This window comes from Citrus clementina, unplaced genomic scaffold (assembly GCF_000493195.1).
Source record: "Citrus clementina cultivar Clemenules unplaced genomic scaffold, Citrus_clementina_v1.0 scaffold_2, whole genome shotgun sequence".
NCBI classification, from domain to species: domain Eukaryota; kingdom Viridiplantae; phylum Streptophyta; class Magnoliopsida; order Sapindales; family Rutaceae; genus Citrus; species Citrus x clementina.
Window position 1 is genome coordinate 5,007,651 of NW_006262688.1, and position 17,571 is coordinate 5,025,221.

The 17,571-nt window shown below is 35.8% G+C and overlaps 3 protein-coding genes across 8 annotated transcripts in view; 1 reads left to right on the forward strand and 2 right to left on the reverse strand.

Moving 5' to 3' along the window:
• Positions 1-843: 843 nt before the first annotated feature.
• LOC18052506 (probable plastid-lipid-associated protein 12, chloroplastic) lies at positions 844-4,251 on the forward strand. Its single transcript, XM_006445843.2, has 11 exons — positions 844-1,153; positions 1,246-1,299; positions 1,753-1,827; positions 1,985-2,104; positions 2,328-2,519; positions 2,705-2,788; positions 2,868-2,960; positions 3,103-3,156; positions 3,233-3,312; positions 3,751-3,858; positions 3,975-4,251. Exons 1-11 carry the CDS (start codon positions 899-901, stop codon positions 4,060-4,062), a joined length of 1,203 nt encoding a protein of 400 aa, XP_006445906.1. The 5' UTR covers positions 844-898; the 3' UTR covers positions 4,063-4,251.
• Positions 4,252-6,238: 1,987 nt separating this feature from the next.
• On the reverse strand, positions 6,239-8,371 carry LOC18052507. 2 transcript variants are annotated; one of them, XM_006445846.2, is made up of 2 exons: positions 8,160-8,371; positions 6,239-8,066 (listed from the first exon to the last, which is right to left on the reverse strand). In XM_006445846.2, exons 1-2 carry the CDS (start codon positions 8,244-8,246, stop codon positions 6,804-6,806), a joined length of 1,350 nt encoding a protein of 449 aa, XP_006445909.1. In that variant the 5' UTR covers positions 8,247-8,371; the 3' UTR covers positions 6,239-6,803. The 2 variants fall into 2 exon arrangements, with proteins under 2 accessions (XP_006445909.1, XP_024045948.1); XM_024190180.1 differs by having other exon boundaries at positions 6,239-8,079.
• A 3,104-nt stretch (positions 8,372-11,475) lies between these two features.
• The window catches only part of LOC18052508 (callose synthase 9), a 30,463-nt gene continuing 24,367 nt past the window's right edge, over positions 11,476-17,571 (reverse strand). For 3 of the 5 annotated variants that reach the window (XM_024190591.1, XM_024190593.1, XM_024190590.1), the window contains 13 exons: positions 17,425-17,537; positions 15,986-16,038; positions 15,743-15,919; positions 15,210-15,257; positions 14,668-14,826; positions 14,115-14,228; positions 13,952-14,040; positions 13,692-13,850; positions 13,510-13,612; positions 13,014-13,133; positions 12,659-12,709; positions 12,378-12,560; positions 11,835-12,250 (listed from right to left, as the gene is read on the reverse strand). In XM_024190591.1, the coding sequence (XP_024046359.1) occupies positions 12,014-12,250; positions 12,378-12,560; positions 12,659-12,709; positions 13,014-13,133; positions 13,510-13,612; positions 13,692-13,850; positions 13,952-14,040; positions 14,115-14,228; positions 14,668-14,826; positions 15,210-15,257; positions 15,743-15,919; positions 15,986-16,038; positions 17,425-17,537 (1,606 nt within the window). In that variant the 3' untranslated portion in view covers positions 11,835-12,013. Of the gene's footprint in view, positions 11,779-11,834; positions 12,251-12,377; positions 12,561-12,658; positions 12,710-13,013; positions 13,134-13,509; positions 13,613-13,691; positions 13,851-13,951; positions 14,041-14,114; positions 14,229-14,667; positions 14,827-15,209; positions 15,258-15,742; positions 15,920-15,985; positions 16,039-17,424; positions 17,538-17,571 lie in introns of those variants that run through there. The other 2 variants (XM_024190592.1, XM_024190594.1) reach the window with 2 other exon arrangements.

Consider the following 17,571-nt stretch of genomic DNA (forward strand, 5'->3'; position numbering starts at 1 on the left):
GCAAGGAGCTAGTTCTCTCTTTGCAATTGAATATTGATCACTTTACATCAATTCTATTGGACTTGATTACAAATGTCTATTATAAAATACATATAGCTGAATATTTCAGCTATTATTAATTTCTAAAATAGAATGGAACAAAAAATCTATCAGTTCTTTTTTTTGGCGGGGGGTGGTTAACATTACCTTAAAATCTGCCTTTCTAGATTAACTCTATGACCATGTAGTTTGGAACTCTTATGTCAAATATGGGTTGGCTTGTTTCATGTCTTAGCTGCAAAGATTCTGAATATTCTTTCAAATACTTAAGTACTCACCTTACTTTAAATTAATTGTAAACTTAAATAAAATTATCATCATTTATCCCAAAATAGATTATGGTTAGTTATTACTTTTCGAGATCTGAGTGGTTTTCAAGTAGTATTTTTTTACTGACCACTTGAATTCGAATCTTGAGAGAGATATGAATTAAAAAATTAATTTAGAAATCACTCATCCCTACCTTCAATATGATATGTGATTTCATTATCTAATGTTACATTATGGGGAAATTTTAAAAAAATATAAATAAGAATTCCCTAATTTCTTCATTAAACATACTTTACAAGAGAATTACACCACCCTTGAACATAATACGAATTGTTTTTGAAAATGGGCTTTGTTAAAGCCCAGAGGCTAACCAAATTAAATTCAGCCCATTTATCTCTCAATAGCAATACTATAACCAAGGATAACACATTCTGAAGCGCCACGTGTCACAAACCGAAAGACTCCTCTGGATTCTCTTAATTTGTGGAAGATCACTAGTAACGGTTTGTGTCTGTTTTCCGTTATTATTACAACAAAACTACCAAAAATTATCAAGTACTTGAAGGAAAAAATATAGCTGCTCACGAAAATGGCTCTTAAATTTCATATAACAAATGTTAACTTCCATTTTTGCGCATGCTCATCATCATTCAGTCGATCAACTCTTGCTTTCAGCTCTTCAAAGCTCTCTAATTGCTCCCAAAATCGTACAAATGGTCTTGTTGCTCAATCTTCACTCACTGACCAGCAGCAATTGGCTTTCACAGGGGAAGAAAATCAACTGATAGATGCCCTTATTGGTATCCAAGGCCGAGGCCGGTCAGCTTCTGCTCGGCAACTCAATGTATGAACTATAAAGTAAAATTGATATGCATTTGCTTTTGCATATGAATTTAATTTTGTGGGATTATTTTGAATTAATTAGAAGTTTTGTAGGATGTTGAATGTGCAGTGAAAGTTCTTGAAGGCTTACAGGGCGTGCCTGATCCTGTAAGTTATGATCAATTTTGGATTTTTTTTTTTTTAGTGGGATTATTGTTCGTAGTGTTAATTGATTCTTGATTGATCAAAATCTTTGTTGATTTTGATAAGGCTTTGTGAATGATGTGATAATTAACAATTTGGTCTTTAGATTTTGCTAAAAACTTATAGTTACTATTATTATGCCCTTACCTATTAGCTTAAGCTTTTGGGTCGATCATTTTCTCTGTCATGTCCTGTACGTATAGATTATTTCAATTATTTTTTCAATTTCCTGCTCACTTTCTTGCTTGTCTTTTGGCTCATCTATAAATTATTGTCTTAAGTCTTAGTCAATATTTCATACGAAAGCTCCTGTTAAGACTTGTCTTAAATACTATCATTCGGCTCTTACATTTTAGCTTAAAATTTTTGGTCAAGTGGATTCTCTAAAGGAACTACTACATGTTTGAGTATCTGCAGACAGGGTCTAGTTTAATTGAAGGTCGTTGGCAACTAATGTTTACGACAAGACCTGGCACCGCATCTCCAATTCAGGTTAGGTGACCATGCAAATTGTAATTTATTCTGAGTAATGAAGGAAAAACCAAAGAAGATGACAAATTAGGCTTCATGTTTTTATTTCTGAGAAATGATCAAGCTGCAGTTCTTTATCTCCACTGATATTTGTCGATTGCTTTGTGTTTGATTGTAGAGAACGTTTGTGGGAGTTGATACCTTTAGTGTATTTCAAGAGATAAGCCTTCGGACAAATGACCCCCGTGTATCAAATATTGTTAAATTCTCTGAAGCAATAGGCGAGCTGAAAGTCGAGGTAAAACAGCAGCATCTTTAATAGTTTGCAATATGATATTTGATTGGTTATGTGCTACAAGTATCATGATTTTGTACTGAAACGTAGCTGCTAGAAATCTCTATTTGAAGGTTTACATTCACTTGGTGCTTCCTTCATCATTTTTACATCTTTGCTGTTGAATAAGCTCATATTTGTACGAAGGATATGTTCTTTCAATTATGCATTCTTTTTTGGTCCGCAGGCAGCAGCATCAATTAAAGACGGGAAAAGAATCCTTTTCCAGTTTGATAAAGCAGCTTTTTCTTTCAAATTTTTACCGTTTAAGTTCCCTTATCCAGTGCCATTTCGGCTTCTTGGTGATGAAGCAAAAGGTTGGCTTGACACCACATATTTGTCGCCTTCTGGAAACCTTCGAATATCGAGAGGAAATAAGGTAAATAAGCACTCGGTTGGTTGCCACCAATGACACCACCTGAGCAGCTTTGATCTTGCCTTCTCTGTTAGGAATTCAAGCAGAGAAGCACTTGCACATTTACCAAACAAATACACAAACCATTTTGGTTTAAAACTCCCCTTAAAGTGCTAAATATGCTAAGGATATCAGTCTATGTAGTGCAGGGCACCACATTTGTTCTGCAAAAGAAGACTGAACCAAGGCAAACACTGCTATCAGCCATTTCCACAGGAACACAAGTGGAACAAGTGAGACAGAAATCTGTTGTTTTACCGCCAGCATTCATATTTTCCTTTTGCTAACCTTTTGCATATCACAATGATGCAGGCAATCAATGAGTTTATCTCCTCAAATCAAAGTACAGCTGAAGAAGAACGAGAACTCTTAGAAGGAGAATGGCAGATGCTATGGAGTTCACAGGTCGTAGATAATTTATTTACATGTTACTAGCCGATTAAGAGCGTTCCAATTTGAAACAGATTGTAGTGACATGATAAAAAGAAAAAAAAATGGAAACAAAAATGAATAACCACTGAACATTAAACAACATTGTATGCTGCAGATGGAGACTGATAGCTGGATAGAGAATGCTGGCAATGGTCTTATGGGCAAGCAGGCAAGTGTACAAATAATTACAAGTCCCTCCTTTACCAAGTCAAATAATCCTTCTTTTCATTCTTTTGATCTTTTAGATCGTCAAGAAGAATGGTCAAATGAAGTTTGAGGTTGACATCTTACTTGGGTTCAAATTCTCAATGACTGGCACATATGCGTAAGTTCCCCAGCTATCTAGCACTGACCAAATAATTGTCTCACTATAGTGATTACCAGCTTGAAAACTATTCTAGGGTACAACTGGAGTTACAAAAACCATGCATACATGTTATCCAATTGTTCTGCAACTTTCCTACCCTAAGTATAACATTTCAAGTTAACTTGGTTATCACGTTATTATCCATCACTGGGTATTTTTAACAACCTCCAACAACCTTGCAAGAGGAACTAATATTATCTTACCCTTAACTACCAGAGCATTGTAAATATTAGGCATCTTGCCGGGGGGAAAGGCTACATCCAGTACCGGACCAATGATTTGAGCGATATGTCCTAGGTTTTTGTTTGCAAACGCGGAAACCCCAGGACCGGAAGTAGTAGGATTTATTCTCATAATAATAAAGTGAAATATGTCAATTGTGTGAACCATTGACAGGAAATCAAGCACCAACACGTACAATGTGACAATGGATGATGCAGCCATCATATGCGGCGGATTTGGATATCCCATAAAAATGGAAACCAAGATCAACCTTCAGCTACTGTAAGATCCTACACGCTTTCCCTTTAATCTTCTGCATAACGATTATTTCATGCATTGCCAACTAATATGTGGCCTGCTGTATGCTCGATGGTTCGATATACGAATGAATGTTGCAGGTATAGCGATGACAAGATGAGAATTAGTAGAGGGTACAACAACATCCTGTTTGTGCACCTACGCACGGACGGATCCAACCAAAAGTGAAATGGAGGAATCGCTTTCTGAAAACGAATATCCACTTGAACATTCTTGTGCAGAACATTTTCCTCATTAATTATATGATAGCAAGTTCAAAATTGTGACCCCCACTTTCAGCCAGGCACTTAAAATTTGAAACATATTGTGTAACACTAATAAAACTGTTGAAAGAGAAGATGGGGGTAAAAAAAAAAAGAAAAGACAAGTCGATAATATAAACAATTCGTGACGCCGTCAAATTCAAAGATTGATCTCATTAGCTTCAACATGTCCGCACCGACCATTCCAGCAAACTTTACTCCTCCAATCAAGCATTAACCTTGAGCCCAGCCGGGAAAACACTGAGAAACCATTGCTGATATTCAAAATGACTCTGCATCAAAAAGTGTTAACAGACTACCACGCCAGGCAAAAACGCACTGGCCAATAGAGACCTTTCACCATTAATCCACAGGATATCACATCTCTCTTACAAATACCAAGCAACTGGCCCAAACACATTTTCCCTGCACCACACTTGCGCCAATGCATAACAAACGACTCTTATTATTAGTATATGGCTGATAATTAGTATATGCATAACTTGTCACAGAGACAAGACAGAATCTTACCAGCCATATACTAATAATAAGAAGAAGAAGAAGAAGAAGAAAAGTCAGCTGATAATTGCACAAAGTAGAGGTCAATGTGCATTTCTGTTCCTAGAACCTGTTTTATGGAGGAAAAGAGCAAGCCATCTATTATCATTTGTAACGAGTGCAATCACATAATAGCTTGATCAATCATCATCAACACATTAACTACCTACCTCAATCTTGTAGCATAAAGCTGAAAAGCTTTTCATCTTGCCAACAAAGTTTGCTAGGTTGCTGATGTGCGAGATCTCCAGTTGACACTAGAGTTTTTCATTTCAAGTTTTTGCAACTCCCAAACTTGGCAAATAACTGAACCATCAGCTCCAATCAAGCATGACATCTTCCCCCATCCATCAGCAACTCCAAGGTTCTGGTAAACCTTTCTACGACTCAGGCTCAGGCTCAGGCATTAAGACAAGAAAAATATTATATGAGCCTGAAGTTTCAATTTCAACCAGCATGAAGAAAGACATTCAAACAAGAAAACAACTCTTATAAGTCTCTTATTCATTAATCCCATAAGCACAATAGCGGAGCAACAGACTCATTCCAACTAAATCATGCAGACAGACAAACACTCAACCTGCATGAAGTCACTTGAGCAAATCTCAAAGCTGGACTGGGTTGCAAGTACACATCAGGCGTCAAGATACAAATTAAAATAACAAGAATCACGGGACGTGCAAAACTGGATTGACAATGCCAGAAAGCTTTGATAGTGACATGCTTCAAAGGTAAGTCTTTTCTTATCAACATAGCCGAATCTTTAAAGCTGAAGATAAAGCATTTGTTAAAAAAAAAGAAAGAAAGAAAGAAAGAATCATCTCATTTTTTCAATTAAATAGATACGGAGAATCTACGGAGGTATTGTAGACAAACAAATCCAAAACAAACTCAAAGAACTGATAAGCTAAGCAGAAGGAATGAACCATCGCCGAGATTACCCACTTCCTTATGTTCCTGGCTTTTTCCTGACAGAAGGGGTCAAACACTCCTGCTTCATCTACTTAATTAGCTGAATATCAAAGGACAAGGATAAAGAGACAACAAAACATGAGAAAAATCTAGAGCTGACCCCAGTCCAACATTCTGAATTTCAACAATTCAAATTCTCCCTTAATCTCAAGATTCCAGAGACAAAATCCAGATAATTAGTCTCATCTAAAAATATAAGAATAATAGCAAACCACCTCCACCAGAATCAGAAGTTTACCAGCCAGCAAAGTGGCAGAGCAACCAATCAACCAACAATTTGAAATACACGATACACTCCCAACTTGTTTCATATCCAGATCTACATGTACGACCAAAATCAGGAAAACCACTCTCCATAGAATAATAAAAGTATTACAGTTGAACTGATTAAAACTTACTGGTTACCAATTTCCTTCATGCAACTACCACAAACAAAATTAAGGGGCATAAATTAATAGATAGGAGACGAACAAATTATAGCGCAGAAGCACTACGTGTTATCAGAAACATATGTAGAAAAGAGGATAGCATAGTAGAAAGAAGAAACAGGAGCTGAAAAAAATACATAACCATAAATCCAAGTAAATAAGAACTAAAGTTTTTTTGGAATTAAACAAAAGAAATCCCAGTACATAATGGTCATTGAATTATCTTGTACATTCAAATGGCTTCATTGAGATGCGAACATACAGATATACGCCTTCAACAGAAACTTGTCTATCCTATTAGGAAAAAGAGGATTAAGAAAGAAAACTTGAAAAAGAAAAGAAACAAAGAAATTAGAGACTACTCACTACCTAAGTCATACAAGGGTAAAGAATGGAGAACCAATCCTAGTCTTCCTCTCTTACCCTGTAAGACAGAACAAAAACAAAAGAAAATACAAATAGAAAACTAAAGCACATTTACATAGAGCGCATATATCCATAAGCTGCACAAAATGTTCCAATTAATATCTAGCCAGAGAAGAGACTTACTTTAAGGCAGGACAATCACTTTAGTCCCTGCCATCAATGCTCTTCTCTATGCTCACTCTTCCTCCTTGCACCCATTTCTTCAACAGCCATGTTGACTCCGTCTTCTTCAAAATCTGTCACTTCTTTCTGTTCATACTTAGATTCATCTTAGTCCCTGCCATCAATGCTCTTCACCATGCTTACTCATTCCTCCTTGCACTCTTTCTTCTGCAGCCACATTGACTCCATCTTCTTCAAAATCTTTCACTGTTTGTCTCTGTCCATCCCTGGACTCATCTCTCAGACCCATTTCATTATCCATATCTTCAATCTTTTTCCGGTCATCCTCCTTTGCAAGACTATCATCATTAACCAGCTCACTCCTAACAATGACTTCTTCTTTCTTTGCTTCATTTGGTAGGGTATCCTCCATACAAACATCTTCGTTGTTGTTCTCTTCCTTATTTTCACGGACATCAGCAGACCCATTTTCACTCTCATTCTCTGACCCACTTTCCACAATCCCCTCATTAGCATCCTCCACACCTACACAACTTTGATGTTGATGATGATCATTTTGTCTCTCAAGGAACTGCATCCTTCTCCTCAAATCAGCCAATTCCCTTTCCATCAAAAACAACCTCTCTTTAAGTGTCAAATTTTCTTCCTCCAATTGAGCAATATGACTATCCTGATCATCTACCCTATTCTCCAAAACGTTGTTATAGTCTCCACCAACACCACTGTTATAGTTCGGATAAATCATTTCAAACCGACTCAAATCATGATCCAGTCTCCTCTCAACTTCAACATGCTCCTCCACATCACTCTCACTCGACCCATTCGCCTCGTCATCATCTTCATCCTCATGTTCATTGCCCGATCTCAACCTAATCAACCCCTTCATCGAACCATACCCATCAACACCCCACTCCTCCTTCGCCATATCACCCAACACCTCCCTTGATGGCGAAAATATTGGAGTGGGCAGAACTGCTGGCGTTACCGGGCAAGGAGATACCAATGATGCAATTCCCCCAGACTTTTTTGCCCTAATAATAAATGATGTAGTGTTACGAGGGGCATAAGGTGCAAACCTATTATTATTGTTATTAAACTTCTTCTTATTAGGGTAAAATTTCCTGGTCTTTTGTCTGTTTTGGGACTGCAATTCATGCAAAGCTGGAGGATTGTACCCCTGAGCACTACCCTGACCAGCACCCATTCCCATCTGTTTATTCCTCTTATCAGTAATCTTTTTTCCCTTCCAATTATTATTACTATTATTACTACTATTTCTCGGTTTCGAAGGACCAAAGTTACCGATTTTGCTAGGGTTTTGCTGCAAAAGAGGCCAAGGCTGTTGCTTGTTGGTGTTGCCGTAGCCACGATTCAACATCAACGGTTGAGATTGAACCGGCAACTGAGGCTGTTGACTCATCACCTGAAAATTTTGACTGACTGACTTATAAGATTCGTAATTATTATTAGGGTTATAGTAATAAATTCGTTGATTCTCCAACGATTGATCAGTTACCTGCTGCGGCGGAGCAAGCGGCGGAGGCAGCGGCTGATTCATGATCGGAGCTTGATTGATCATCATCTGCGTTTGTTGATCGTTCATAATTTTTTCCCCAAAAAACTCTAACCCTAATTTTAATTTTTTTTTATTTTGATTTCGTCGATTCTCGAAAATGTTCAATTTGAGATCTGAGGAAATCTCTGAATTTTTTTTTCTCTTTCTTTTCTTTTTTCACTCGTTTGTTTGTTTGCGAATTACGGGATGGTTGGGTTTTTATATAGTGGAGATGAAACGACATGGACGGCTGGATGATGCGGAGTGGGAATCGACGGTTGGGATTTTATTTACGTGTTGGAGAAGGAGTAGGACAAAGGGTACACGTGGAGAGCTGGAGTCGGTTCGGAAGAAGGTCGGTTCTGTTGCGTTGATTAGACAAATTGTAATTTTCTAATTTTGATTTCATGTGTATGTACAAAAAAAAAATTAATTTTACAAATTATATACGGGAGCCCCTATATTACAATTAATATAACATACACACTCAATAACAACCACACAAATGATGGACCCACATAATTTGTGTGGTTGTTGTTGAGTGTGTATGTTACATTAATTGTAACATAGCATTTGCCATTATATCTTTCTTTATCTATTTCTCACAATAACGAAAGGACTTGAACCCTCCTCAACCTTATCAATTAATGAATTATTTTTTGGGTATTCATAGTATAATAATATTATGATTGAAAATTTGGGTAATTAGATTATGAATTTTTAGCTAATCATATTTTAGTAACTTGATGAAATTGTTGTTTCTTGTTTTGAATGCGTTTAGGCAGAGAGATATATTTCAACATAATTGAAATAAAAATTATTTTCATGTACAAACAATGCACATTAAAGGATTTAAACATCTGCTCATGTGTAGGAATAAAGAAGGTTCACGTTGGGTGATGCACAATTTGACAAAAGATTCAGCATGAACCCAAACAAATTATTCCACTTTCTTCAAAGAATTCATTCCTTCTTCATGGAGAGAGACTTTTGTAGTTAGGTAACCGTCCACGAGGAGGATTGATTAAGGAATAAAACATGGTCAAGGATAAAGTTACAAGATGAAAAGAAGAGGAATTAAATTAGGAGTATGGGCCTGCAAAGAACTTCCATTCGAAGGAGTAAGGTAAATATTTTTTTATCTTTTGAATTTAGATAGACTCAAGTCTTGTTGACGAAAAAGTTTAATTATGATATAAAGTTGTTTTAGAGATTGTTTGTTATATGTATGAAGTCTGAAATTTTATTAATTTTAGATATTTTTTTTAAATATACTTGTTTGATTTTTGGAACTTATGTCTGATTTTCAGACATTTACATCTGAATAGAAAAAGTAAACTTTTGTGACTTTTATCTGAATATCTTTATAAAATAATTTATTTCTTAAACTATAAAATTTAATCCTCTTTTTTGTATTAATTTACAAGGATATAAATGTCAAATAACCAAATTTAAGATGTTTTTTATTGTGAAAATAAACAAGATGCCACTTATATCATATATTTTAAAAAGAAAAATAAACATATCATTCATATTTTTGTAATTAGATCCATTCAAACTTTAAAAAAATTCAGACTCATTTAAATTGAAAAAAAAAAACAAACGCTACCTTAAAATAAGAAAATCTTTATTGGAAACAACCCATCAAATTATCATAACAGCGTGATGTGACCATTTCAATTTTAATTTACTATCATGTCATAAACTTGATTCAGCTCTCCTAATTTAATTTTTCCTAATCTTTGAAAAAGATTTGAATTTGCATTCAGAAAATTGCAAGGCTAAGATTAAATTATTTACAATTTTTCCTATTTAAACACCAATATCTAACGTTTTTAGGTTAATTGAAATTGAACACTAATGGAAGTTTAAACTTCTTTTCTGGCTTCTAAGTTTATCGTTTCTCAAACTCGTATAAAAACTGCACTTCTTCTTCAGGCGTGTGGAAATTGAATTGAGTAAAAAACCACAACAATGAAATTATCGACATGCCAACCTTTGAAGAAAAGAAAACTCTGGCTAGTTAGAATGTTAGATTCTGATCCTTATTCTTATTTTTTAAAAGTTTAATTTGGTTCTCCTTTTTCATTCTTTGTTTGATCTCGGTACCTTTAATAGCAAAGAAGCCGATCTAACCATTTTGAATTGAAAACTTTGCATCCTTTTTCCTAGTTTTCTGATTCTCAAAATTTATTTATAAGAAAAGAGGGGAGAAAGATCTTAAAATTCGATTTAACTCTAATATTTATTTACGATACCCAAGATGATTATTAAAAAAAAAAATCACTAAAGAAAGAGAAAAAATTACCCTAGTTTTTTTTAAGCCTTTTTTGTTATTCTTTTGTAAGACTATTGCCTGAAAAAAAAAAAAAAAAGATGAGAAAGAAGATACTCACATGGAACTGGCTTCTTTTAGTTAGCAATTTCTATCAGTTTTGTACAAACTGATGTGGCATGATAAGATTGGTTGAATTAAATATCACTTGGCCCACATGATTTGTTTTTATTAATTTATATTTTCATTCAACTAATGAATTAATGCCACGTCAGTTTGTACAAAATAAGTTTGTACAAGAGTTTGTGGCTGTATCATTACTCAAAGTAAAAACATTATGTTTTTGGTGTCAAATAAGGAAAATTGTAAATAAATTAAAATTTGGCCTTAAAATTTCTTAAATGCCATGTGTCAAAATCTCCAACAAAGATTAAGAAAAATTAGGTTGGGAGAGGAACCAAATTCCATAAACTTAGATGAAGAAAAAATAAGTTAGGAGAGGAACTAAAATCTATAAACAAAGATTAAGAAAAATTAGGTTAGGAGAGAAAGCAAATCCCATGAACTTAGATTAAACGTTCCGGCCATATCATCACAATGATATTTTCACCTAAAAATTATGACTACACGATTGAGGGAATATTTTCAAAAGCCCAAATTGGTGGACATCATCAACATGCGCGTTTCCCCTAGAAATTTACGCAATCTGGGACAAATCCGCCTTGTGAGTTGTGATTTTGAAGGCTAACTGAAACATAGCTTCAAGATCATAGGACGCAACATTTTCAAAAATTTTGCCATTTTTCAATGAGTGGCTTAGGTTTAACTCATGTGACAAGCCTTATTGAACCCATGTGAATGGGTCGTGATAATCTTTAATAGCATTTCCAATATTTATTGCCATTCACCATTTAAAGACGTCGATTTGGACATTTACATTGTCATACGACATAAAACGAAATGACAATAACCAATTAGAACAGCATCCAAGGAAAACGCTCATTAGCGCACCAAAAGCTCACCAGAATGGTGTATTATTTCCCTGGAAACATTTTGTCAAACGCTTGATTTGTTTTTTAAAAAAAACTTTTGTTTATTGCCCCAAAATAAAAATAAAAAAGGTTGAAAGCTCCAGTTTGCCCACAGCCTCACATTACATGAATATTAAAAAGAGGAAAAAACGAGGAACTTGAGCATATATGCCTTTAAAAAGTTTCCCAGCTAGTGGAATCCAAAGCTAGGCCAACCTTTCACAAGATGCCACGCCACAATCGGTGAGATTCCTTTTCCAATTTTGTTAACATCCTCGAAAGAACAAAAAGAATATTTCTCAAATTAATTAATTGAATTACTTTAAAAACTTTAACCAAACTAAGCCTCGAATATATAACAATCGATGATGATAATTCAGCGTTATGTACTAATCACTCAATTGGGAAGGGGGAAAAAAAACTCCATACTACGCCTTAACGGTCCTAGGAAATTAGAAATAACTCACATTTTTACAGTGGTGCCTAAGGATGTAAATGTAATGTGCTCATCACATTTCTGTGTTGGGGTTGTTTCCAGCAAGAATGAGAGAGATTTCGAGCCCACGACTGAAGGCTTGGTTGAACATGAGACGGGTTTGGAACGTGGATATGAACGGGAACCATGAAAACATTGCGATGGGGATGAAGATGAGCATTCCCATCCCCGCGTCGTATAGTCGGGCAATTGAACGGACGGACTTCCATAGTCCCAGCTTCTTCATCAAAGGCTTCCAAGCTGAAGCAATCTGGAAACCAGACAATTTAGTGTTAAAATGGGGCGTAGAGAGGGATCCATCATGAGCTTTTAGTTTTTGCATGAGTTGTGTAGTAGTCAATAAAAATCGCAATAAATTACTGAGGCCGAGAACTTACACAAAGAATTCCCCACCCAGTTGGAACAAATGCTAAGATGCAAGCAAACACATCTGGAATTGACAACTTTGTGATAGCAACTGCAACCGACAAACCGGCAAGTGCCACCAACAAGGAGAGACCTTGGATAAAGCGCAACAAGAGCTGGAAATTGACTGATATCTTTTGGCTGAAGGTGAATACCTGTTAAAGCCGAGATGTGAAGAAGTTACAAGCCAAATGAAGTGAATTTTGAAAATTCAAGACCCAATAACTTTCGGGTTTCAACACCATCTACTTACCTTGAAAAGAAGTATCAGCACAGCAAACACAACCCATGACAGGCCGTAGACCTAGTAAAACATGCAAACACGTTAAAGCAACTGCTATCACCGTCTTATTGACAACTTATTTTGTGGAACAATGAAAAAGAGAAGTCTGGGGAAGGGAGGAAGAGGGCTATGCTTATTATTACACAGCTTGTAGCACAAACACCCGCACCCACAAAACTACTGACCCGACATAGATACAGCAAAGTAAGACAGATGACAGCAGAAAATAACATCATCACCAAGTAGAACACAGGCACTTTTACACCCAAAAACACATTCAGGAAGGATGAAAAGATAAGTAAAAATTTATGAATAGAGTGTTTACCGTCAGTGATGTATCTGAACCCTGAATATTTAACTTGTAAACAATGCCATACTGAAAGATGAAAAATCTCAGGCTCAGTATGGTCTCTGCAATCCTCCCACTAAATGTCCGAATGTGTGACTGTATATACATTAAACAAAAGAACAACATCATAAATAGAAGTACATAAATTCTAATATAACACAACATAGAAGAACACTAAGAAATAAGCCCCAGAAAGCATAAGCCCTGACAGACACGAATGATTAGAAGTAGCATTCGCAGCACCAAGTAGAAAGGATATGAAATAAGCACTCTTCTCTTATGGTAAACATATCTAACATGCAATGCTAGCTCTCATACCAACAATAACAAGCAGAAAGGGACATAGGAAAAAGAGGAAAAAACAAGCCTCTTTTCTCCTCCCTTTCTTCTCGTTTGACATTGTTGTTAAATGACATCATCAATCAACCAAGGGACCCCATCATGATAAGCTGTCAGAGAACAGAAGTAATACCAGTTCTTCATCCCACCAAGCTTCCCAGCTTTCCTCTCCCTTAACTCCAATTCCACCTCTGTAAAAAAGCCAATTGGTCCAATCTCTGAAGTCCTCCACTACCCTATAATCATGACATACAGAATTACTCAACAAGAACGGGGTAGAATCCCAGGTGAGAGGAGGGAAAAAGTGGTATTTACTTTTGCCACTCGAATCCAGATGGGTTGAACAAATAGGGAGCAAACAGCCAAGAGAGAGCCATAAACCAACTGCTGATTGAGAGAAGAATATAGCCTAAGGTACCGCCCTCATTATACCCATATGCTATGTATACAATCAACAACAGCACAACTTCTAATCTGAAAGACAAAGTAGTTAAATTAGAATAATATTTCCAATTGAGAAGAAGAGATCTCTAAACAAGAAAGAGGCTGAGAGAGACAGAGAGAGAGAGAGAGACCCTTTAACAAAGTGACTGCGAGAGTACAGCCTGTAATTCTCAGAAAATTTAATATGGCGGACCACAAACCCCCGGCCAGTAGCTTGATACTGAAAAAGAAATATGGTTTATTATGTTCAGATAAAGCAAAACGTAGCTAAGCAGGATGAGGAAAAGCACTTACCCTTGCACCACCATGAAGAATGGTCCGACCGAAATAATGTGTTCTTGTGCCAAGAGAGAATGTAAAGAAGACAGAGCAAAGCTGAAGCTGCATTGTAATGAAATTGACAACAGCCTGCAGCCAGAATTGCGGAGCAGGAACATTAAGTGATCTCAATAAATACTTTCGGAAAGAACAAGTTGGGAACTACAGTTCCTCACTATTCATCTCTGAACAAATATCATGCAGTTCTAATGTAAAATTCCATTTTTCATAATTATAGAATTTTCATCTGCTTGTGCAGGTACATAGGAAATATATATGACAACAAAGTTTTCAAAGTTGGCATATCATGAACCGTTTACTTATATTTCCATTACTCAACTCACCAAATGGCTTAGAAGATAACCCTCAATATAAATGTATTATACAACAAGATATAATATGAAAGGTTACATTTGGATATATGAATGGTATAAAGGATAATCCTCCACACCAAGCATCAACAAATAGAACTTAAATGAGCAATAATGAAGTCGAAATATTTCCATATGAATATGTAACAGAAGCTTACTGCCAAAAAACCCTGTTCCAAGATGAAGCCCAAAACCATGGGCACAGCGGTGAAAATTCCAATTTGAAAAAGAAACTGGGTATTCAGAGCAGCAGTCAGGGCAGTGTTCTCTGTAACTTGAGCTCTCACTTGGAGTTCTTCACCAACACCGGATAATGCCTGATACAAAAATCATGTCAGCGCCCTGATCACAGCGCACAGAAAGAGCTACTATTTACGAACAGGCTTGGGGAAAATGAAAAAAACGTGAAGTAGCTTGTCTTGTCACGTCATAACATACTGTCAAGTAAAAGGAAGCAATGCAAAAAGGTGTATAATCACTATTAATGTTTTCATATGCTTAGAAGGAGACTTATAACTGTAAACAGAGTTTGTGGACAACAATTTCATGTAAATTAGATGTAATTGGCATGCCATTAAAGTGTCAACAAAGTATTAGATATTAAGAATATTAATTACTTGGTGAGAAAATTAAAATTACTAAATTCACAACAGTACAGGGACGATAAGTTAGCATATTTGAGAATAGAGAATTGTCTTACCAAATAGGTCTTCCCATAGAGGAAAGCGTACACAGTCAGCACAGTCAACTGCACAAGCAGAAAGGGAAAAACAATTGTTTATATATTAAGAAGAATGTTCCATATCAAAACAGCATCATGCAGCTTCCTGCATCAAGTAAGCAATGCTGACATTTGCATGTAAATCCATAAGCAGCCTAAATCTATTTTAGAAAAAGAGAGAACTAGAAGATTTTAGAAAAAGGGAGACTATCTGACTGAGAACTAGACTTCCATACAACAATCCATTTAAACAAGGGAAGCATGCATGCAAATTACATTTAACATGTGCACATCCGAAGTAAAATATTATATTAAAAAATGGAAAATGCAGTGAGGGACTGAAAGTCTATCCAAAACATACGGTTTAAGTAAATGTAATTCCGTCTAAAGTAAAATGTTACAATTTCTCTTCTCTAGTTATATCCAACTACTCGAGCCCATCCCACCAGTAGTTCTTAACCCACAACTTAGAATGGTCTTAGCCAGTAGATGTATATTTGCAGTTGCTTTACCATTGTACAAAAATAGTATCCAACAGTCGTAAAGTAAAACGACATCATTCGGAAGAAATCAAAGAGCTGACCCAGCCTGTAAACATCCCGACTGAGAACTTGTTCACCATTACCACCAGCGACCTTCCCTTCAAATACAGCAATCTGATTTAACCCAACATCCCGCCCTTTGCCGACCTGTGAATTAAATTAGATTATTGACATCCAGTAAGCGTAAAAGAAAGAGAGAATGAGTATGAGTACCTGAATATACTCATGATGAGTAACATTGCCTTGTCGCAGAGTTGTATTGAAACCTGAAGATTTACTCAAGACAGTTAGAATTAAACGATAACACAAGTCAGTTCAGAAAACAACAGTATAATACATGCGTGCAAAAGATGAGAAATGCACATGTGCCAACTTCTCCCTTGAAAAAGTTCTTCAACTTAAAATAGACTACTCATAAGAACTAGAAAGGAACAGAAAAGAACTGTACACTGTTTACATAAACTGGGAGTGATCATACAGAAAACATATAATAAGAGGAATGAATATGTTTCTTGGCTATTTGAGGTTCCTACTGTGTTATAAAGCAATACTAAGAGACTGTTAAATTTGTTTGTTCTAGAGTACTGGAAAAATATGAATGTGTGTAAATGTCAATGATTAACATGGATTTTCTATCTTTTACTTTTCTAAACAGTGCTTAGTATGTTTTTATAATCCATTCAAGTCATTGTCAACTGTATATACAGACAATATTCTGATTGTCCCCTCTTCATCGAACACTTATCTATCACAAGCCGTCAACATCATGCCTGACAGTTGATATAATTATTTTTAACATTCAAAATACAAATAACAATAATATTAGAGTAATGCTCGGGACCCAACAATTGAGTCTCAACTTGAGTCCTGACTGATGTGCCATTTATCTAGCAGATACTAGAATATTAATTTTATCAGTTATGAAATTCAATATCCAATAGATGAATGCCACACAGCAATTGGGACTCAAGATGACTCAATTGTTGAGATCCTAATCATTATTGATAATATTAAGGACCAATGTATCACAATATAGGTTGATGTTTCTGATTGTAAAAGCAAAACACATAACAAGGATATTCAGATTTTTTTTTTCCCTGTTTTGGGGGTGAAGGGAAGAAAGGGGAGGACCGTTAAGGAAAACAAGCATATCTTTCCGGCTTATGTATTCAAATATTCTTCAGAATTCAGTCAAAATATCTCTGAGTGAAAAATGAAGTTCGCAGGAGCATTAATAACTCCAAATTTAAACTTATATAAACTGGCAACTTAAGCAACAAAGCATGCTTAAAAGTCTGCATTATTTTTTAATGCAACAAACTTTGAAGACATACTAAACAAGCAAAACTCAAAAGATTAGCTAGGTACTCATGGTAAGAAATGATTTAAGTCATGGAAACTTTTGTAAAGTGGGAAAGTTATGGAGTCATGCTCTATCCATTTGGGTGGTAAACTAAATCAACAGAAGGTGTTTAGAGTGTCAAAAAATAAAGAAATCTCATTGATACATCTCTCCATTCTAGTCAATAATTTCCTAATGAATGTTGAGCAAGTTGTGTGAAATGGTCAATACAGAAAATTGTGCTCAACAAATTGACAAACGAATGAACCAAATACATAATAAACATCTCATATCAAGTTCACAGACATACCAGCGTAGATATCTTCGCTAATGTTGATAACACGAGAGGCTTTGCTGATACCGCCACGTGTTATATGGAAAACTCTATCAAAGACATCCGGATGACCATAATGCATACGGCACCTGAACACCAAAGATACATCAGCTTCAATTGGAC